Consider the following 18,811-nt stretch of genomic DNA (forward strand, 5'->3'; position numbering starts at 1 on the left):
TAATTACATCTTAAAACAGGATTTGAAGTTGCTGTTTGCCTAGTTCTCTGAAAAGTAAAAGGAGGGGAAGTTGCTATTCACTTCAGAAATACAGTTGTCCTTCAGCAAGGAAATTTTGCTGTATATTTGAACTTACTGAAGTATGAGTTTATAACCATGAATAGCATAGATATTTATTTGTTCTTTTAGTATATTTACTTTTTTTTTTAGTCATGTTTCCTTCAAATAGCCAATCTATATGGTTTTCCTGTTCCCTTGAATATGATCGCTATCACTAAATTAGGTCAGTGGAGAGGTGGGAAGAAGGCCAGAGCAGTCTGAATTAGTGAAAAGTCACATTGAATATTTTACAAGATATATGGAGTAACTTGAACCTTTACACCTCTCCTGTTTTGAATAACTGGCATATAAATTGCTTTTTATCAGTTTCCATATAATGGATTTTTCTAGTCTCAAAAAGAAGAAAACCCGTTTTTGAAGTTCTGTTATCCGTTGGAATCCTGACACATTCTCAGTGGCTTCCTTCTTTTTGCTTCTGCTCTTATACTTTTTATGGTTATCATAACTGCAGTTGCCAAAGACTTCTGGTGAAATGACAGATTAAAATATATGCAACAAAATTGTTAAGGTTATTCTTCCTGATGCAATAAGAAAAACTTACTGGACATGTTCTCTCTTTATGGAAAGTTGGAATTTTTCTGAGTCTTGAGATGACATTTTTTCTGATTCTTGAAGTTCTTGAAAATACTTTATTCATATTATTTTCCAAACAGTCTTGTTTTTACAGTTAATTTTGTGTAGGAAAAACTTTTTTTTTTTAATTTTATTTTTAAGTAATCTCTACATCTAGTGTGGGGCCTGAACTCACAGTCCCGAGATCAAGAGTCACACTGACTGAGCCAGCCAGGAGCCCCTGTAGGATAAACTTTCTACATAAAAGTTGAATATGAATTTTAATTCAGACCCCATTTAGTTTGGTTCATTCAACAAATGTTTATTCAGGGCTGTTAGAAATTGTGCTAGGAAATACAGAGTTAAACAATCACAAATTATTAATTCATATTAACTGAAATTATGGGTTTATTGTATTTATCATTTTGAAGAAATAAAATTATATTCTTTGGGATACCTCCGGGTAGTAAAATTAATAACATTTATATTCTCTTTATGTAAGTAGCTACTTGCCCTAGAGACTCTGTAAAAATCTTAGTAAGAATTGCCAACTAGTCTTCCGTCCATTAATTAAATGAAATTGTCATATAGTTGAAAGAAATTATGTTTTTCAAGTCTGCAATGCGGTTTGCTTTATTCGTGTATTTACTGATACAGTCTTTCTTCTTTTCCCTTGGGAAAGAAACACTGCCTGATCAGACTTGGCTTTACTAATGTTTAAGAATGATAATGATTGCAAATCTAGCTCTAGAATCTTTCTACTTGCCTTTTTGTGATACAGTTTTATTTTTTATTTTTATTTTATTTTTAATGTTTATTTATTTACTGAGACAGAGAGAGAGAAGAAGGAGGAGGAGGAGAGAGAATCCCAAGCAGACTCTGCACTGTCAGTACAGAGCCCGATGCAGGGCTCAAACTCATGAACTGTGAGATCATGACCTAAGCCAAAATCAGAAGTCAGATGCTTAACTGACTGAGCCACCCACGTGCCCCTGGATTTATTTTTTAATATGATGTGTGATTCTAGAACTCAGAAGTAAAATTCTTTGCTGCCAAAGTATACAGAATATCCTGAATATCTGAAAAATGAATTTTTGTATTGGGAGAGGAGATGAGGGGAGGAGAAGGTGGAGGTCTTTATTAGTAGGAACCTGTATAATTAAAGTATTAATTAACATTTAAAAAATACTATGAGAACTATAACTTGGAACTCCACTTTCAGAAACTTTACTGTCACTTGTTAATTAAAAACCATTCTGATGAATTTTCCCTTTACCTTTTGCTTTCCCTTTTTTCCCTGCTGCTTCCTCTGAAGTCTCCTTCCAAATGGTTTTGGAAACTGGTTCCAGTAAGTTTGCCCAACTACTTCAACTTGCTCTCCAGAAGTGTAATTACAGAATGGTATTGTTTATGTCTTGCTGGTATAATCATTTCCTGTAATTCTGTTAGTTGCTGCATAGAGATTGGATTTTATGGTATTTGATCATAATGTAAAATAAAGAGATAAAAAAATCTGGCCAAAATTTGGATTAGAAGCTTTAAAAATAGTTTAAGGTAACCATTATTTTGCTAGTCCTGCTGATATTTACAGACTTCGGTAAATAGGTGTAAAAAAATGTATGGATAGAGATTCTCATTAGTTTTAATAACTTTAGGAGAAAAGTGAGTATGAATTGTATATGTAAATTTTTTGTATTTTAAATATTTTTGAAGGGATCATTTACTTTCAGCCTGAGTTGTAGGGTACATTTTTTGTTTGATAAAAAGTGACATATTCCCTGTGGTCCTACCAGTATTGGACCTAAACTGTATTTATTCAGTTCTGATTTGACCTGAAGGGTGATTCTTTCAGGATTAAATCTGGGTGGATAGACCACGTAAGAAGTATTTTATGCCCTCAGAAATAAAAATATAACTTAGAAATACAATATAATGTTGAAAGAGAAAATATGATGCCCTTTTAAATGCTAAATTTCTCAGTTTGTAGAAAGAATACAGAATGTCTCCATGCAGTAACTTTATAAAGCCATATAGTAAGATAAAGTGCAGAAGACTCTATAATTCTCATGAACTGCAAATGGGAGTTGTACAGGACTTGAGGATTAAGTTGATTTACCTGATACATCTTCTAGGATATAAGCTTCAGGAAAATGTTTTAGCATACCACTCATAAATCCCTGATAGTCTATTCTAAACCATTGGCATTTAGTGCTAAAGCCTCACAAGGCTTTGTGTGTGTGCCTTGTACAGAAGTGCTACTTGGCAGCAAGCAGTAGGACAAGTTACACAATTCAGTTCTTTGTTTCATGACCCTGAGCGCTCGACTCAGTCCAGTTCAGACTGTAGGCTGAAAACAAGCTACTCCTAGAGATCTGGGAAGTTTGGGAATGAGCCCAGCCAGTTTGGAGGATTTCTGAGAGGGAGACTATTTTGTTTCTAGCTGGCCAGAGAAAGGGGTGTAAGGATCTGGAACTGTGGCTTACTTACCAAATGTGAGAAGGGTAGCTTAAGGCTAGAAGATGCTACTGGTTGATTTCTTTCTTTCTTTCTCTCCTCTCCCTTCACCTCCTCTCTCCTCTTTTTTCATGGTTGAATTTTAAACTGTCTACTAGCAGCAAAGTAAGGGAGTTTTCTAAGGATATTAAAATCAATAATCCATTGAAGAATTTATATAATGCATGTATGTAAATTTTTTCTGAATATAGGTACTCTGAGTTTGGAACATACCATTCAGTGTGGATGCCTGGTGTGCACTGATTAAAAAGAACAAGCTCTCTGAAAATCTTCAAAAGGAAAAAATGTTCCATGAATCTTGGGTAGACAGAAATAGGAATAAATAATTCTTCATTAATGCATATACTTTCTGAGGGATATCACTTCACCACCTAATAGTAAATATTCTTTTTCAGTAAATTATTTTTCTGTTCTTATTCTCACAAAAGTATTTTATTTCATAATTATATTTGAATTATAAAATGTAGAGATGACCAGTTCAGATGGAGTTAGAAGAAAAGTTAGTTTTGGTTACTTTTTAAAAAACTTAAAATGTCAGTAACCAATATAATCATACATTTTCCTAATAAAGCACTTCGGTATGCATCCTCAAGTCATCAGCATTATTCTCTTGGCTTTAGGAGAGCTAATAGCTAGTAGCAGGCCAGCCTTTCGTGATTGCTGGCTATGTGCCCAGCAGTGTGCATGGCACTTTACGGGCGTCACCGTACTTCCTCCTTCAGTGATCCTGTGAAATAGGTACTATTATTATCCCCATTTTACCTATGGGGAAACTGAGAAATGAGAGTTTAAATGATTTGTCCAAGATCACAGAGCCAGTAAATGTCAGAAACAGGATTTGAACCTAGGTCATCTGACTCAAGGGCTTGTTCTTGTCACCACTGAGTTCTACAGCACATCTCGGTTTTTAGAAAGCTCTTGTAAAGTTGTATCTGGTCACACCAGGCAGTCTTTGGAAAACAAAGATTTCTTCTGTTTTTCTGAGGGGGAACAGAAATTCTTACACTTGCTCTGTCATTGAAGAAAACCTCACTTGGGAGGGTTTTTTCAGTTCCACAGTTACTACACTTCATTTATGTTATCTTAACATTCAGATACCAAGCCAGAATATCTTGGTGATATTCCAGTTCCTCAAAGTGATATTTCTTATTGCCAAATTTCCTGTAGGAATAGTATCATATTCTTAGACCTGCTCCCCAATTTTGAAAATTCTTACAATTCTGCTCAAGTGGCACTCTTGCTCTTCCCATAAAATAACTTGTGGTCTAAATTCTAGCATTAAAATAAATGCATATTATTATCTGCAAAAGGACAGAACTGACAATTTGGATACAAAGTGTTCAGAATCTATTTTGTGATGCTTTTATATTTAAATGTTTAGGCTAAATGTCATTTCATATAAATTGGCAATATCATGTTAAGTACTTTGGAACTATAATGCTGTTGCTCTGTATTTTACTTTGGTAATATTTGGTATTATTTAGAAAAGAAGGATGTTGGTGAGTAGTTTTTATTTCTCTTGATTTGTATTACTGATATAATCTACAATACTGGTTTTTTTTTCCTGTATGTTGGCTGCTAGTTACTGATTTTCATCTCTCTCTCTTTTTTTTTTTTTTTTTTTATTGTAGGCTCGTTATAGGAAGGAGCAAACATTGCTCAAGCAATTGCCTTGCATTCCATTGGTAGAAAATTTGTTGAAAGATGGTACAGATGGCTGTGCTTTAGCTGCTCTTATTCATTTTTATTGTCCCGGTGTGGTCAGATTAGAGGGTAAGTGTTCCAGTGAAATATTGCTGGACTACAGAAAGATGGTAACAGATATTAAGACAACAGTAACAGTATTTAGTAAGTAATGAAGGCTCTTAAAGAACCTTCTTACGTATCACCCTGAGGAAGATAGTTGAGTAGGTGTGGTAGTGCTAAGTCTTTTTGTGGAGTGACCACTATGTTTGTATGAGTGTGTAAACCAGATTCCACATAATTGTGTGTTTGTTCTAAGCCACTAGTTACAAAATGAATATGAAATGTATATTATCAAATTAACCCCAAGTCATCACCTTGCTCTTTTCCTATTTGAAGATATTTGTTTGAAAGAAACCATGTCTTTGGCCGATAGCCTGTATAATCTGCAGCTGATTCAAGAATTTTGCCAAGAATATTTGAACCAGTGTTGCCATTTTACCCTGGAAGACATGCTGTATGCTGCTTCATCCATAAAGGTAATTTGTTCTTGGGTTTTTTGGGTGTTTTGCTTTAAGTTTTTGGAAAAAAAATATAACTAGATATATAAATGGCATAGTAAGGTTAGAAATTAACTGTAATATTAGTCAAAAGAGCTTTTGAAAAAAGTTTTATTTTTCTGCTTATTTTATGTCTGTGTGTGTGTGTGTGTGTGTGTGTGTGTGTGTGTGTGTGTGTGTGTTTAAATACACTGTTAGCTATAGGTTTCTTTTACAATATAAAGCTAAACTTAAAGTTATAGTACAAAATTGATCTATTGCCCTAATGTTAGCACAATGGAGGATAAGCCACTACATGTTTCTGAGTCTTAGGTAGATGCTAATACAGCATAAAGGAGGGAGCATAAAGGAGGTTCTGGTCACTTTCACCGTCAACAGGACCATGGAATATGTCCAGAAGCAGGAATCGTTCAGGTCCCAGGACTTGAGACAAAACCTAGGGAAAGAAAGAAGGGAAGGAAATGTGAAAATAGTCTGGAAATGAACCTTTTAAAAAGGACTTCAATTTCATGAGTGTGTGCTTTGCTTCAGAATATCATACACACACTGCCTGTGAGTCTTAGGCCACTGCTTACGGCCATTCTTTCAAGAACTATTTAGTGAGCACCTAGTAGTATTCTGGGTGCTTGGGATAATTAAGTGGACAAAACAAAGATCCCTGTTCCGGTGGAACTTGCTTTGTAGTAGTGAAGAGAGATGTGTGTCAGGCATAACTGCTTCTAAGTGAGTTAAAAAGCAGCCAGAATTTCATGATGTGACACAATACCTCATTATTCCCAGCAGCCCATAGCTACAAAGTTCTTCTATGTCTTTTATAGACCTAAATTGACCACTTCTGTTTCAGGATTTTAGGAATAAATCATCTGATAATAGATTTTTTTAAGTCTGGCTGAGAGGAACAGCTTTTTTATCATTCCAATCACAGTGTCAGCCTTAACAGAAACTGCTAATGGACCCCTCTTACCATAAGATTAGTGCCTTGGGGTTCTTTAAATTCTTACTCTCTGATACCTATTTTTTCTTTCACTCATTTCTGGATCACCACAGGTAGAAGATAGAGCCAATGGTAAAGGCATTTCCAAAATAAGCCACTATTTCTATTGACCAAAAATAGTGCCCACTCCCCACTATCTGATGCATCAGAATAGAAACGTTAATTTATTTTGATCAAGATGGAAGTTGGGGAATAACTATTTCCATATATATTTTGTTAATGCCTTTTCTTAAACTTGTCTGTTAAAAAATTTAAATACTACCCCTGTAATCACAAAGAAAAGAAATCATATCATTAGATACATGGTGACATAAGATCAAGAACATTTGTTTAAGTTGTTTACCTTGGACTGCCAACAAATAACATGTAGCCCTGATGTTTAAATCAACTTGGGCATGATCCAGATATAAAGACATTTTCTTACATCAGGCATATTTAAAATATATCACTGACAGATACACCTGGCTAGAATCAAAAAGACAAGAAATAAGTGTTGGAGAGAATGTGGAGGAAATGGAACCCTTGTGCACTGTCGGTGGGAATGCAAATTGCAGCCACAGTGGAAAACAGTATAGAGGTTCCTCAAACAATAGATCTACCATACAATTCAGTAATTCCACTACTGGGTATTTACCCAAAGAAAATGAAAACACTCTGGGGCGCCTGGGTGGCTCAGTCAGTTGAGCATCCGACTTCGGCTCAGGTCATTATCTCACGGTTCATGGGTTTGAGCCTCACATCAGGCTCTGTGCTGACAGCCCAGAGCCTGGAGTCTGCTTCAGATTCTGTGTCTCCCCCTCTCTCTGCCCCTCCCCAGCTCATGTTCTGTCTCTCTCTGTCTCTCGAAAACATTAAACATTAAACATTAATGTTTAACATTAAACATTAAACATTAAAAAAAAATTGTTAAGGGGCACCTGGGTGGCTCAGTCGGTTGAGTATCCAACTTCAGCTCAGGTCATCTCACAGTTCGTGAGTTCGAGCCCCGTGTCGGGCTCTGTGCTGACAGCTCAGAGCCTGGAGCCGGCTTCGGATTCTGTGTCTCCCTCCCTCTCTGCCCCATCCCCACTCACGCTCTGTCTCTCTCTGTATTAAAAAAAATTGTTAAAAAAGAAAATGAAAACCCTAATCCAAAAAGAAATATGCACCTTATATTTATTGCAGCATTATTTACAATAGCCAAGATTTGGAAGCAGCCCAAATGTCTGTCGATAGATGACTGGATAAAGATGAGGTGTGTACACACACACACACACACACACACACACACACACACACACACACACGTTACTCAGCCATAAAAATTAATGAGATCTTGCCATTTGCAACAACATGGATAGACCCAGAGGGTATAGTGCTAAATGAAATAAAAAAGAGAAACACAAGTACCGTATGGCCTCACTCATATGTGGAAGTTAAGAAACAAAACAAATGAACAAAGAAAAAAAGAGACAAAAAACCCCAGACTCTTAGATACAGAGAAAAAACTAGTGGTTGCCAGAGGGAAGGTAGGTGGAAGGATGGGTAAAATAAAGGGGCTTAAAAAAAAAAAAAAGTAACCGCAGAGAAGGCTTTGGTCACTTTCCGTATTCTTTGGTAAATTATTAGAATCACAACTTTGACTTCCATTGAATATTTGAAGACTTCAAACCTTTAAGGGATTGCTTGGTCTGTGATACTGGGCACCTTGTTACTTGGTTAACTTTAATAACAAGTGTTTATGAGAATAAAGGGAGTGAGCACTCTCTTCCCCTCTTGGTAGATGTATAAACTGGTATGGTCCTTTTAGACACCAGTGTGCCATTGTCTAATCAAATTTGAAATGCACAGAAGTCATGTATGAGGATTGTTTATGGTGAATAGTTAGAAACAATTCATCTTAGGAAGGACATAATTAAAATATTTTGTCATATAGCCGAGCTGGTTGAAAGGAAGGAGGTGTAGGTATTTTTTATTGATTCAGAAAGCCCTCCAAGATGTTATTAAAGTACCAAACATAGTATGATGTAATTTATATATTAAAAACAATTTTTTTTGTATTTGTATGCAAATCAATGCATGGAAAAAGGTCAATTAGAAAGATAAACACAAAACTGTTAACAGTGATTTCTTCTGAGTGTGATTAGAATTTAGGGGAGAGTAGTTAAAGCATAATTTAAATTCTGTGTTTTTTGTATCTTAATTTTTTAGCATTGTTTACATTGTTTAAGAATGTTAATATACAGTTGTCTGTCTTTTTTTTCTTAATTTTTTTTTAACGTTTATTTTATTTTTGAGACAGAGAGAGACAGAGCATGAACGGGAGAGGGTCAAGGAGAGGGAGACACAGAATCTGAAACAGGCTCCAGGCTCTGAGCTGTCAGCACAGAGCCCGACGCGGGGCTCGAACTCACGGACCGTGAGATCATGACCCGAGCCAAAGTTGGCTGCTTAACCGACTGAGCCACCCAGGCGCCCCTACAGTTGTCTGTCTTAACTAAAAGGAAAGAAAAGCTTTTAAGTGAAATTAATTTGGTATCATGCCTGGAATATGGTAACAGATTTATTGCTGTTTAATTATCATAAATCCAGAAAGAAATGATTTTTTTTAAGCTTTAGTTACTGGGAAAACTGTCTCTTACTATGCTGACATCTTGTGGTCAAACATGGTATCTTCCAAAAAAAATACCAAAGTATTTTTTCCCCTGAGCTTTATTGAATATAATTGACATACAATATTGTATAAGTTTAAAGTGTGCAAAATGATTACCGCTGAGGATTAGTTAACACCTCCACCATGTAACATAATTACCGTTTCTTTTTTGTGGTGATCTACTCTTTCAGCAACTTTTGAGTATACAATATAGTATCATTAACTATAATCATTAGATTCCCAGTTATTCACTTAGAGTTGGAAGTTTTTACCCTTTGACCAAAATTTCCCCGTTTCCCCAACCGCCCAGTCCCTGGTAAATACCACTCTACTCTCTGTTTCTGAGTTCAGGTTTTTTAGATTCTACAGATAAGTGAAATCATACAGAATATGTCTTTCTTTGTCTGACTTATTTACTTAGCATAATGCCCTCACGGTACATCAGTGTTGTTGCAAATGGCAGGATTTCCTTCTTTCTCATGGCTGAATTATATCCCACTGTATATATGCATCACATTCTCTCTACCCATTGATCTGATATTGACAGACATTTAGGCTGTTTCCATATGTATGTATGTATGTATGTATGTATGTATGTATGTATGTATCTTGGCTATTGTGAATAATGCTGCAGTGAACACAGGAATACAGATTTTCTCTTCAAGATCCTGGTTTCCGTTTCTTCAGATTAATACTCAAAAGTAGAATTGCTAGACCCATATGGTAGTTCTATTTTTAATTTTTTGAGGAATTGCCACACTGCATCCCATAGTGGCTGTACCAGTTTACATTCCCACCAACAATGTACAAGGGTTCCCTTTCCTCCACATCCTTGCCAACACATCCTTGCCAAGATAAGATTATTCTTATCTTTTTGATGATAGCCATTCTAACAAGTGTGAGGTAGTTATCTCCTTGTGGCTTTGATTTGCATTTCTCCCATGTTTAGTGATACTGAACACCAGAGTCATTAAAATATTAATTTCTTATCAATTGACAATTTAGTTGAACACTTAGTGTTTTTCCAAAAGATCTAGACAGCTTTTAGTTAACTATACACTAGTAGAGTGGAACCTAGGACCAATACTTTAAATATAATTTTGTACTTTGGCTTTAGAAAATACCCTGTGGAGATAAGTGTAAAGAAAAACTGTAAATCATGGTGATCTTATTCGCAGAGAGATTGCCTGTCAACAGTTTGGTATTTTGCCAGGTGACCTTTTGTTATATATTTATTCATTCAATAAATATTTATTGGCCATCTATTATGTACCAGGCACTGGTTTTGTTTGTTGGTTGGTTTTTATTGTTTTTGTTTTGTTTTGTTTTGTTTTGTTTTGTTTTGTTTTGTTTTGGGGAGAGAGAGCACATGATCAGGGGAAGGGCATGGAGAGAATCCCGAGCAGGCTTCATGTTCAGAGTGAAGCCTGATGTGGGGCTCCATCTCACAACCATGAGATCATGACCTGAGCCAAAATCAAGAGTCCTAAGCCTAACTAGCTGAGCCCCCAGGCGCCCCCCAGGCACTGTTTTAAAAACTGAAGATGTAATGATGAACATGAACTTTGTCCTTCTAGACTTTATAGTCTGATAGTCTGAGGAACCCTGGAAAGTACGGTATTAGATGAAGCTGGAGAAATTAAAAAGGGACCCAATCAAGTACCTTCTTAAAGCCCATAACCAGTTTCCCAAGAGCAGTGGAAGTAGAGGAAGGGGTGTTATACTTTGAAAAGTTTGTTTGGCTTAATAGTCAGAAAGCTAGTGTGTTCTAAACAAGAGGTGGAAACAGTTTGAATCAGAGTAATTATGAATATGGAGAGGAGTAGGTGGATTCCAAAAATATTTAGGATATGCAAAATTTGCAGGCTTTGGTGATGAACTGGATATGTGGAGGGAGAAAGAAGGAGGCATCAAGGAGGACTCCTAGATTTCTCGCTTGCATACTGGGATAGTGATGCCATTCAGTGAGATAAGACTGGAATAAGGTCAGATTTGTGGGGAAGATCATTAGTTCAGTTCTGGACATTTGAGGTGCCTTTGGAATATCCAAGAGAATGCTCTGTAGACCACTGCATATGCAAGTACAGATGGGAGTTATTTGGTAGCTGACGGGCGTGGATGGCAGTTTACAAAGAGGGGAGACATCAGGAATATCAGATGCTGCTGAGAGGTCAAGTAAGATGAAGACTGAAAAATCTGTTTGATTTAGCAACATATGTAAATCATTGGTGACTTGAGCAAATGCTGTTTTGGAGGAATGATGCACCTGAAAGCCAGACTGGAGTGGATTAGGGAGCAGGAAGGATGAAAGGAGATCGTTAGCACAGGCCTACCATAGAGAAGTGTGTGAAGAGGTAAGAAGGTGGGAGTAAGGAAAAACCGGAGAATGGGGAGTTACTGAGTGAAGGGTTTTCTTTTGTTTTTCATGTGGGAGATTTGAGCATGTTTAAAAGCCAAGTAGGAAGGATTCAGTTGAGGGGAAGGATAAATATATAGGAGAAAAAAATATAATTAAGAATGTAAAGTTTCTGAGGAGGTAAGCAGGGATGGGATCCAACACATAGCCTTAGGGATTATGAGCATTCTCATTTCCTTTCTAAAAATATCAAATTTTAATGACTGCTTAAAATAGTATATATTGTATATGTTTGAATATTCTGGGAATTTATAGTTCAAAGCAAATGCTGAAAGTAGGAAACTTACCAAATTCTCTTCACCAATCATGCCTGATATTGTGTAACACTCCAAACTCCTGCATTCAACCACCTACCTGACAAGTCCACTTAAATGTCTAATGAACATCTAAGAGTATTAACTCAGAATTCCTTCCACTACCTATTTATCCCAATCTTTCCCATTTCATTAAATGGGAAACTATAAGTTACTGAAGACAAAAACCTAAGTCACCCTTGACTCTTCTCTTTCTCTCACTTCCTACACACATAGTAGCCTTCTGGAACTGTCAGGTAAGAGATGAATATTTGAAAGTCACCAGCTTAAATATGAGAAAACAGAGAATGGATGAACTCTAAATGACAGTATATAGAACTCTGAGGATTATTCATAATTAACAGGTAGGAGGGCAAGGCATTGGAAAACACTGATATTTCCAATGATAATTTTGAAAACTGAAATTTAATATGAAATAAGATCTCATTAAATATTAATCAGTAGTAACAATAAGATGCCAAATACCCACAATTTAAAGGCATACTATTTTAAGTATTATAAAAACAGATTTTGTATAGTGCTATATTTTAAACTTGCCAGATGCCTACAATTAAAATAACTTTTCATGGTTTATAGCTTTCAGGATATATACATCTTAAAATATAAGCTTGTAGTAGAAATGTGCTTTTGAGGACCCTCTTAGTCTTTTCTTGTATTTCTTATAATTTTAAGCTATTTTAAAGGTTATTCACGTTTTCAAATATAAATCATAAGAGGCAAATGACCTTGTTAACTTACTATTACCTTTTCAAAGTTAGGTAGATATATTATATAAATAATGTATTTCAAAATTAGTAATTTTAACAATCTAGAATCTTTTTGTTATTTAGTACCTGAATTACTGTTGAGTTTAGCATCATCAAGCCAATAGATAGCTGGTTAAGGTTTGGAGAAATTTCTAGGAATCTGGAAAGAGCTTAATTTTTTTTTTTTTTTTTAAATGATAGACACTCTTTGGTGTCAAAGGCTGTTTTTCTTTTTACCGACTTTGGATGAAGAGTATCTTACATATTAAAAGTTCTACACAGAGGTATCAATGCCTGCCACATAAATTGGACTGCAGTCCTGGAAATGTAGAGAAAAGCAGCAAAGAGGTTTTGAATAGCTGTGATAAATTTTACCTAAAAGTGTTAATACTCTGTCCCAGATTTAATAACCTAGAGTAAATATAGTCCAATGATGAATGAGATTTAAACCTGTGTTTTAATAAGTAAAACAATAAAATTATATTTATCGTTACTTTCTTGGTCAAGTTTTACTTATTTTTTTTTCTGATTTTCTTAACTCTCTTATGTAGAGTAATTATTTGGTGTTCATGGCAGAACTCTTCTGGTGGTTTGAAGTTGTGAAGCCATCATTTGTTCAGCCTCGTGTTGTTCGTCCACAAGGAGGTAGTAAGTGTTCCTGTAAACAAAGTTTATATAACTTCACCTGGTTATTCTATTTGAGAGAATCCTATTATTGTTATAAAACAGGTAAATTTTCTGAGATACAGGTGATGTAGGAGAGAACGGCTCTGAATTTGAAGCCTTGTGTGGTGGAACTTTTAGCTTCAGCTGTTTGCCTACTTCTTGTTGTATCTTTTATCCCCATCTCTAGCTTTTATTCCCCGTTAGATTCTGAATTTTTAATATTGTTCCCTAGAATCCACTTAAGTGATGGCTTGGCTTTAATCTAGAATTTGAATTTACCATTAAACCATAAAAAGGTTTATATATATATATATATATATATATATATATATTATATATAAAGCCTGGTATGTTTTATGATTATTACAGTATCATGCTGTATTGATTGCACATAAGGAAACTAATACGGAATAAGAGGGTCACCGTAAAGACCCCTAGAAATAAAGAACAAAAAAAATCATTTTTCTAAACAAACAGATTTTCTATTGGCTTCCATTATGAAACCAGAGGTTTATTTCTATTGGGAAAAAGGAATCCTAAATTATAAGTTTAGTTCCACTAAAGAATTTTCTTCCAGGGATGCCTGGGTGGTGTCTGACTTCAGTTCAGGTCATGATCTTCCAATTCATGAATTCAAGCCCCCCGTCAGGCTCTGTGCTCACAGCTCAGAGCCTAGAGCCTGCTTCACATTCTGTCTCCCTCTCTCTCTCTCTGCCCTTCCCCCCTGCTTGTGCTCGTCTCTCTGTCTCTCAAAAATACATAAACAAAAAACAAATAAAAAGAACTTTCTTCCAGCATAACTATGGGACCAGTTCTTTCTGCTGCCAGTGGGTGTCCTGCCAAACACAAAACATGATTACTGTGCATCCCAGCTACCTAGCTGCTTTCCTGGGCTCCAGATTTTGGTATTTTTCTCACCATTACCTTGTTTTCTTCCCTGTATCCTCCCTTCTAAGAACATTAAAAGAAGGAGATCAAGAAGAAGGAAAAAAGATGTAGTCAAAGGAGAGGCATGTAACTCCAGTGAGTAGAATGAGCTTGCTTCCAGCTTTCCATCTCAGGCAAAATTCTGTGAAATACGCAATGAAAAGAGTATTTCATCTGTTCCATCTCTAAGCTGCTTAAGGCAGACTCTGAATATTAAGCCATCCTGTATCAAAGAATACCTACAGATAAACTGAGATCTTCCCTAAAGCCATGAAGTGAAGTCAGGTGTCTTTAGTAATTATCATAACCAATATTTGTACAACTTTTCACAATTAATATAGATTTTCACATACACTGCTTTCTGTGATTTTTTTTTAATGTTTTATTTATTTTTGAGAGAGCACGCACAAGCAGGGGAGGGTCAGAGAGAGAGAGGGAGACACAGAATCCAAAGCCGGCTCCAGGCTTTAGGCAGTTGGTGCAGAGCCCAATGTGGGGCTCGAACTCACGAAATGTGAGATCATGACATTAAAGTGAACCGAAGTCAGATACTCAACCAACTGAGCCACCCAGGCCTGCGCCCCTGCTTTCTGTGATTTTTATCTGTGAAGCCCACTATTCAAAATACTCAACAGCCATTACATTAGGTTTCAAAGGCAAAAAGTAAATGGAGTCTTCCCCCGAGTTATTTACAAAAATGTAAACTCTACCAATGGGTTTAATTATTGACCAGTGAAATTCTGTCTCCTGATTACCAAAATACTAGCTATTTCATAAAGGGACAAAAATGACTGTATGTAACAGATTCTATAAGAGCTTCAGCAAAATTAGACATTCAGATTTATTTTTTAAATGTCTGTATTTATTTTATGTTAGGCCTCTTCCCTGCCCTACCCCCATCAGTTAGCCTTAATCAAGTGAATATTTTTTAAGCCAGAACAGTTTAGGAAGAGTTTTAAAATTTACCTTTGAAAATTATTTAAGAAGAAAATTTTAAATAAAGAAAAATTGGGATTAATTCATGAAATAATGTTGGAACATGCTAAGTACATAATTTTGAGGCTTTTATCTTTCGTTGTAGCTGAACCTATGAACGATATGCCTTCAGTTCCTGTCTTGAATGCTGCCAAAACAAACATTGTGGACGGTTCGTGTAGTTCTGACTTCACTTCAAGGTAGATTCCAGAGTGACTTTATTTTCACTATTTCCATTCTACTTGCTAATGAAATAAAAATAAAATTTTGTTACTTTTTAAAATTTCAGTTGCACTTTGAAATAAGTTTTAATTAACTTACGGAATTATAGCCTGTTTTAACTTAAATGTAATTGAAATTTACGCAGAAATGAGTGTTTCTTAAATAGGTTTTTATGAATCACACTGAAAAGTGGGAGAATACATTCTGAGTTCAGATAACCAGCTTAAAACCATACTTTCGCTGTAGAACTTGTTTATAATTGAGAACTGCTTAAATGTAGGCAACTTTCAGGCCTCAGGGAAATTTTAAAATTCTGTTTGTATTTAAAACTTTTTAATGATTTTTTCTTTTTATTTATTTATTTATTTATTTTTTAATTTTTTTTTCAACGTTTTTATTTATTTTTGGGACAGAGAGAGACAGAGCATGAACGGGGGAGGGGCAGAGAGAGAGGGAGACACAGAATCGGAAACAGGCTCCAGGCTCCGAGCCATCAGGCCAGAGCCTGACGCGGGGCTCGAACTCACGGACCGCGAGATCGTGACCTGGCTGAAGTCGGACGCTTAACCGACTGCGCCACCCAGGCGCCCCTTAATGATTTTTTAAAATCTTTGACATTAATTTTCTCTCTTGTTTTCTTTGCTGGTTACTATAGCTAATCAAAGATCACAATAAAATGTTTACTGTAATACTGAATCTTTATATGCAATGTTTTAGTTTTTAATATCAGGAACTGAATTCAAAGCAAAGTAAAAATTTACTATCAGGATAATCCTGATTTCTGACCCAAACATGTGGTAAAGACATTAGTTTGTTTAAAAATGTTTTTCAGCAGATCCTATAAGTAGCTTTTTATGTGTATTTATCAGAACCTAACATTTATATTGACTTTGGACTCCCTAATTTATCTGATTTTTTAAAGTTTTAAATCGAGGTATTTTGTGGTGTTTTAGAAATTCAAGCAAATCCATTAAAATACATTTTTAAAATGATGAGTAAGACATTGAAAATACTTTATGAATTCTTGGCTTAATGTAAAAATATGAGCTTGTACTGAGCTGTCACCCACTGCTCACACACTCTCTCAAGTGGGTGTAAATGAGTGTGAAACTGGGACCTTGACAGAACCCTCAGAACACCCTCATCCCTTTGTGAGGGCTTCTTACCTCTGAACTGGCTGATGTCTGTGAAGTACTTCCTACAAATTAAGAAAGCATTTTCCTTCCCTTACCCTCTGATTTACTACTATGAATTGTCTTACTACTTCCATTAAGTTTTCTATTCTGTAACTATGCCTGAGATTTTCCAGGAAGAGGTTAAGATATTGCTAATCTAGGAGCTTCTCTATGTTTTTTCCCATGGGAAACATTTTTCTACGTGTTAATTTCCTCATTGTTTTCCTAGGTTGGTTACATAGTGACATTTCCTTTCTTTGAAAATTTAGAAGGCGTTCAGTATTCTAGGTTCTAACTCTTGTACTATTAAATCTTTAAAATATTTATGGGGTGCCTGGGTGGCTCAGTCAGTTGAGCATCTGACTTCGGCTTAGGTCATGATCTCACAGTTTGTGAGTTTGAGCCACGTGTCAGGCTTCATGCTGACAGCACCAAAGCCTGCTTGGGATTCATTCACTCATATTTTCTCTCTCTCTCTCTCTCTCTCTCTTCCTCTCTCCCTGCCCCTTTCCTACTTTCTCTCTCTCTCTCTCTCTCTCTCTCTCAAAAAAAAATAAACATTAAAAAAATAAAATCTCTAAAACTTTCCACTTCAAGACTCGATTACCCCATAATTATTATTTCTAGGAATCTGAGTTGGACACTTTTCACATTTCTGATCCTGGAAAATGTCTTAAGACCCTCTGGAAAACTCTCTTTTCTGTTTCTCGGATAAGCTGAGTGGCTGTCCTTACTCATTTTCCCTACAGATGGATGTCTAAATTCTTTTCCTTGAAGAGATACTGTGTAGCTGTCAGTCTAGGATCCTAGTAATCCTCTCATTTCTGAAAGTCTCCATGCGGTTCACTGGAGTTCTCCCATTGTAGAATTTTTCAGGAAGGAGGGGCACCTGGGTGGCTCAGTTGGTTGTGTTTGACTCTTGATTTCAGCTCAGGTCATGATCCCAGAGTCGTGGCATAGAACCCCATGTTGCTTAAGATTCTCTCTCTCTGTCTCTCTCTCTCTCATTCACTCACTCACTCACTCACTCTGCCCCTCTCCCCTGCCTGTACGCTCACTCACTGTCTCTCTAAAAAAAAATAAACCGCTTTTCAGGAAGGAGTCAAGTTTCGACACTTTCTGATAATAATGCAGTCACATGTACAAACACGATTGCCTCTAAATAATGAAGTTATGAGGGGAAAAAAAAACAAAGGAAGACGGAAAAAGCAAAAGACATTTGTAGCAGCTACTCCACACACTTGGCTACTAAGTTGCTCAGCAGTTACACCAGATCAAAAGTCTCTATGCAGATGTGGAAGTGAAACAATTAATAGGAATTTAAAACGCTTTAGCCATTATTTGGAGAAGAAGAGAGTGAATATATTTTAATTACCAACTTGTATATTCAGGATCAGCCTCCCATCATAGATGTAAGGGAGAGTAGAAACTGGGTGATTTTAGAGGCAGGGTTAACAAACAAACATGACGGGGCAATTGAGTATTCCCTGATAGTCCCTAACAAACGATCACAGACAAAACTGAGAGAAAATATGATCTGCAGTTCAGGGAGGAAAGGCACAGGGAAGCAGATAAACATCTGCTTTGGAGAGAACAAAGGCACGCAAGTTCGTCAAGTGTTGTTGCCTTTAGTGAGCTTTTGCTCACTGATTGAGCATTCATTGTTGTTTACTTTTGAACTTTTTGGTTGACTAGTGCATCTTCTTAGTTTACAATAGCCAAAAGATAATGTGATTTGAGGGATCTACAGAGTCACTACATACAACCTGTTCCCCCAATTTATTCTCAACTCATTGGGGGTGGGGATGCTTAACTTGTGCACTTGACTACATGGTAGGCTACGACACACTTGAAACTTGGAGAAAAATTTAGGCCAAATGTCATTATTAATTGGAGAACTAGACTACCTAATCCCCTGCGTTAGTTTGAATAGGGTGGAATTAAATAGGAAGAAATAACAGGAAAGCTTCATATCTTTATAGGAATTGAAGTCTTCAAGGTGCAGCTCGCGATATTGATTTTGATGTAATTGTTAGAGATGTACAGACAGAGGTATGTGAGCAGGGAGGCTTCCAGGATCTATTGCAAGGGTTTTTATTACACTTGTATTTTCAAGAGATTTAAAGTTGACCAAGATATTTCAAACTGATGGATGACTTTCATTTAACTTCTTCATTTCTTGGTTTTTCTATTTGTAAAATGAAAATAATATGCCATATTTCACCTCACAAGGACACTGAGGTGTGTATGAAAATATTTCAGGCTCTTTGACTAAAAGACATAAAATATAGATACATATATGCACTGCTACTTTG

At 36.1% G+C, this 18,811-nt stretch overlaps 1 protein-coding gene and 1 long non-coding RNA gene across 9 annotated transcripts in view; one reads left to right on the forward strand and one right to left on the reverse strand.

Moving 5' to 3' along the window:
• Window positions 1-18,811, forward strand: part of CAMSAP2 (calmodulin regulated spectrin associated protein family member 2) — a 113,844-nt gene that overhangs the window by 81,600 nt on the left and 13,433 nt on the right. For 3 of the 8 annotated variants that reach the window (XM_011290950.3, XM_011290951.3, XM_045049207.1), the window contains 5 exons: window positions 1,988-2,020; window positions 4,818-4,959; window positions 5,269-5,408; window positions 13,083-13,179; window positions 15,206-15,299. In XM_011290950.3, the coding sequence (XP_011289252.3) occupies window positions 1,988-2,020; window positions 4,818-4,959; window positions 5,269-5,408; window positions 13,083-13,179; window positions 15,206-15,299 (506 nt within the window). The remainder of the gene's footprint in view (window positions 1-1,987; window positions 2,021-4,817; window positions 4,960-5,268; window positions 5,409-13,082; window positions 13,180-15,205; window positions 15,300-18,811) is intronic. The other 5 variants (XM_019821952.3, XM_011290952.3, XM_011290954.3 and 2 more) reach the window with 3 other exon arrangements.
• Window positions 5,523-18,811, reverse strand: part of LOC123382900 — a 28,713-nt gene continuing 15,424 nt past the window's right edge. Inside the window, exon 3 of the long non-coding RNA XR_006592038.1 lies at window positions 5,523-5,865. This is a non-coding gene — a long non-coding RNA (uncharacterized LOC123382900). The remainder of the gene's footprint in view (window positions 5,866-18,811) is intronic.

This window comes from Felis catus, chromosome F1 (genome assembly GCF_018350175.1).
Source record: "Felis catus isolate Fca126 chromosome F1, F.catus_Fca126_mat1.0, whole genome shotgun sequence".
Lineage (NCBI taxonomy): Eukaryota > Metazoa > Chordata > Mammalia > Carnivora > Felidae > Felis > Felis catus.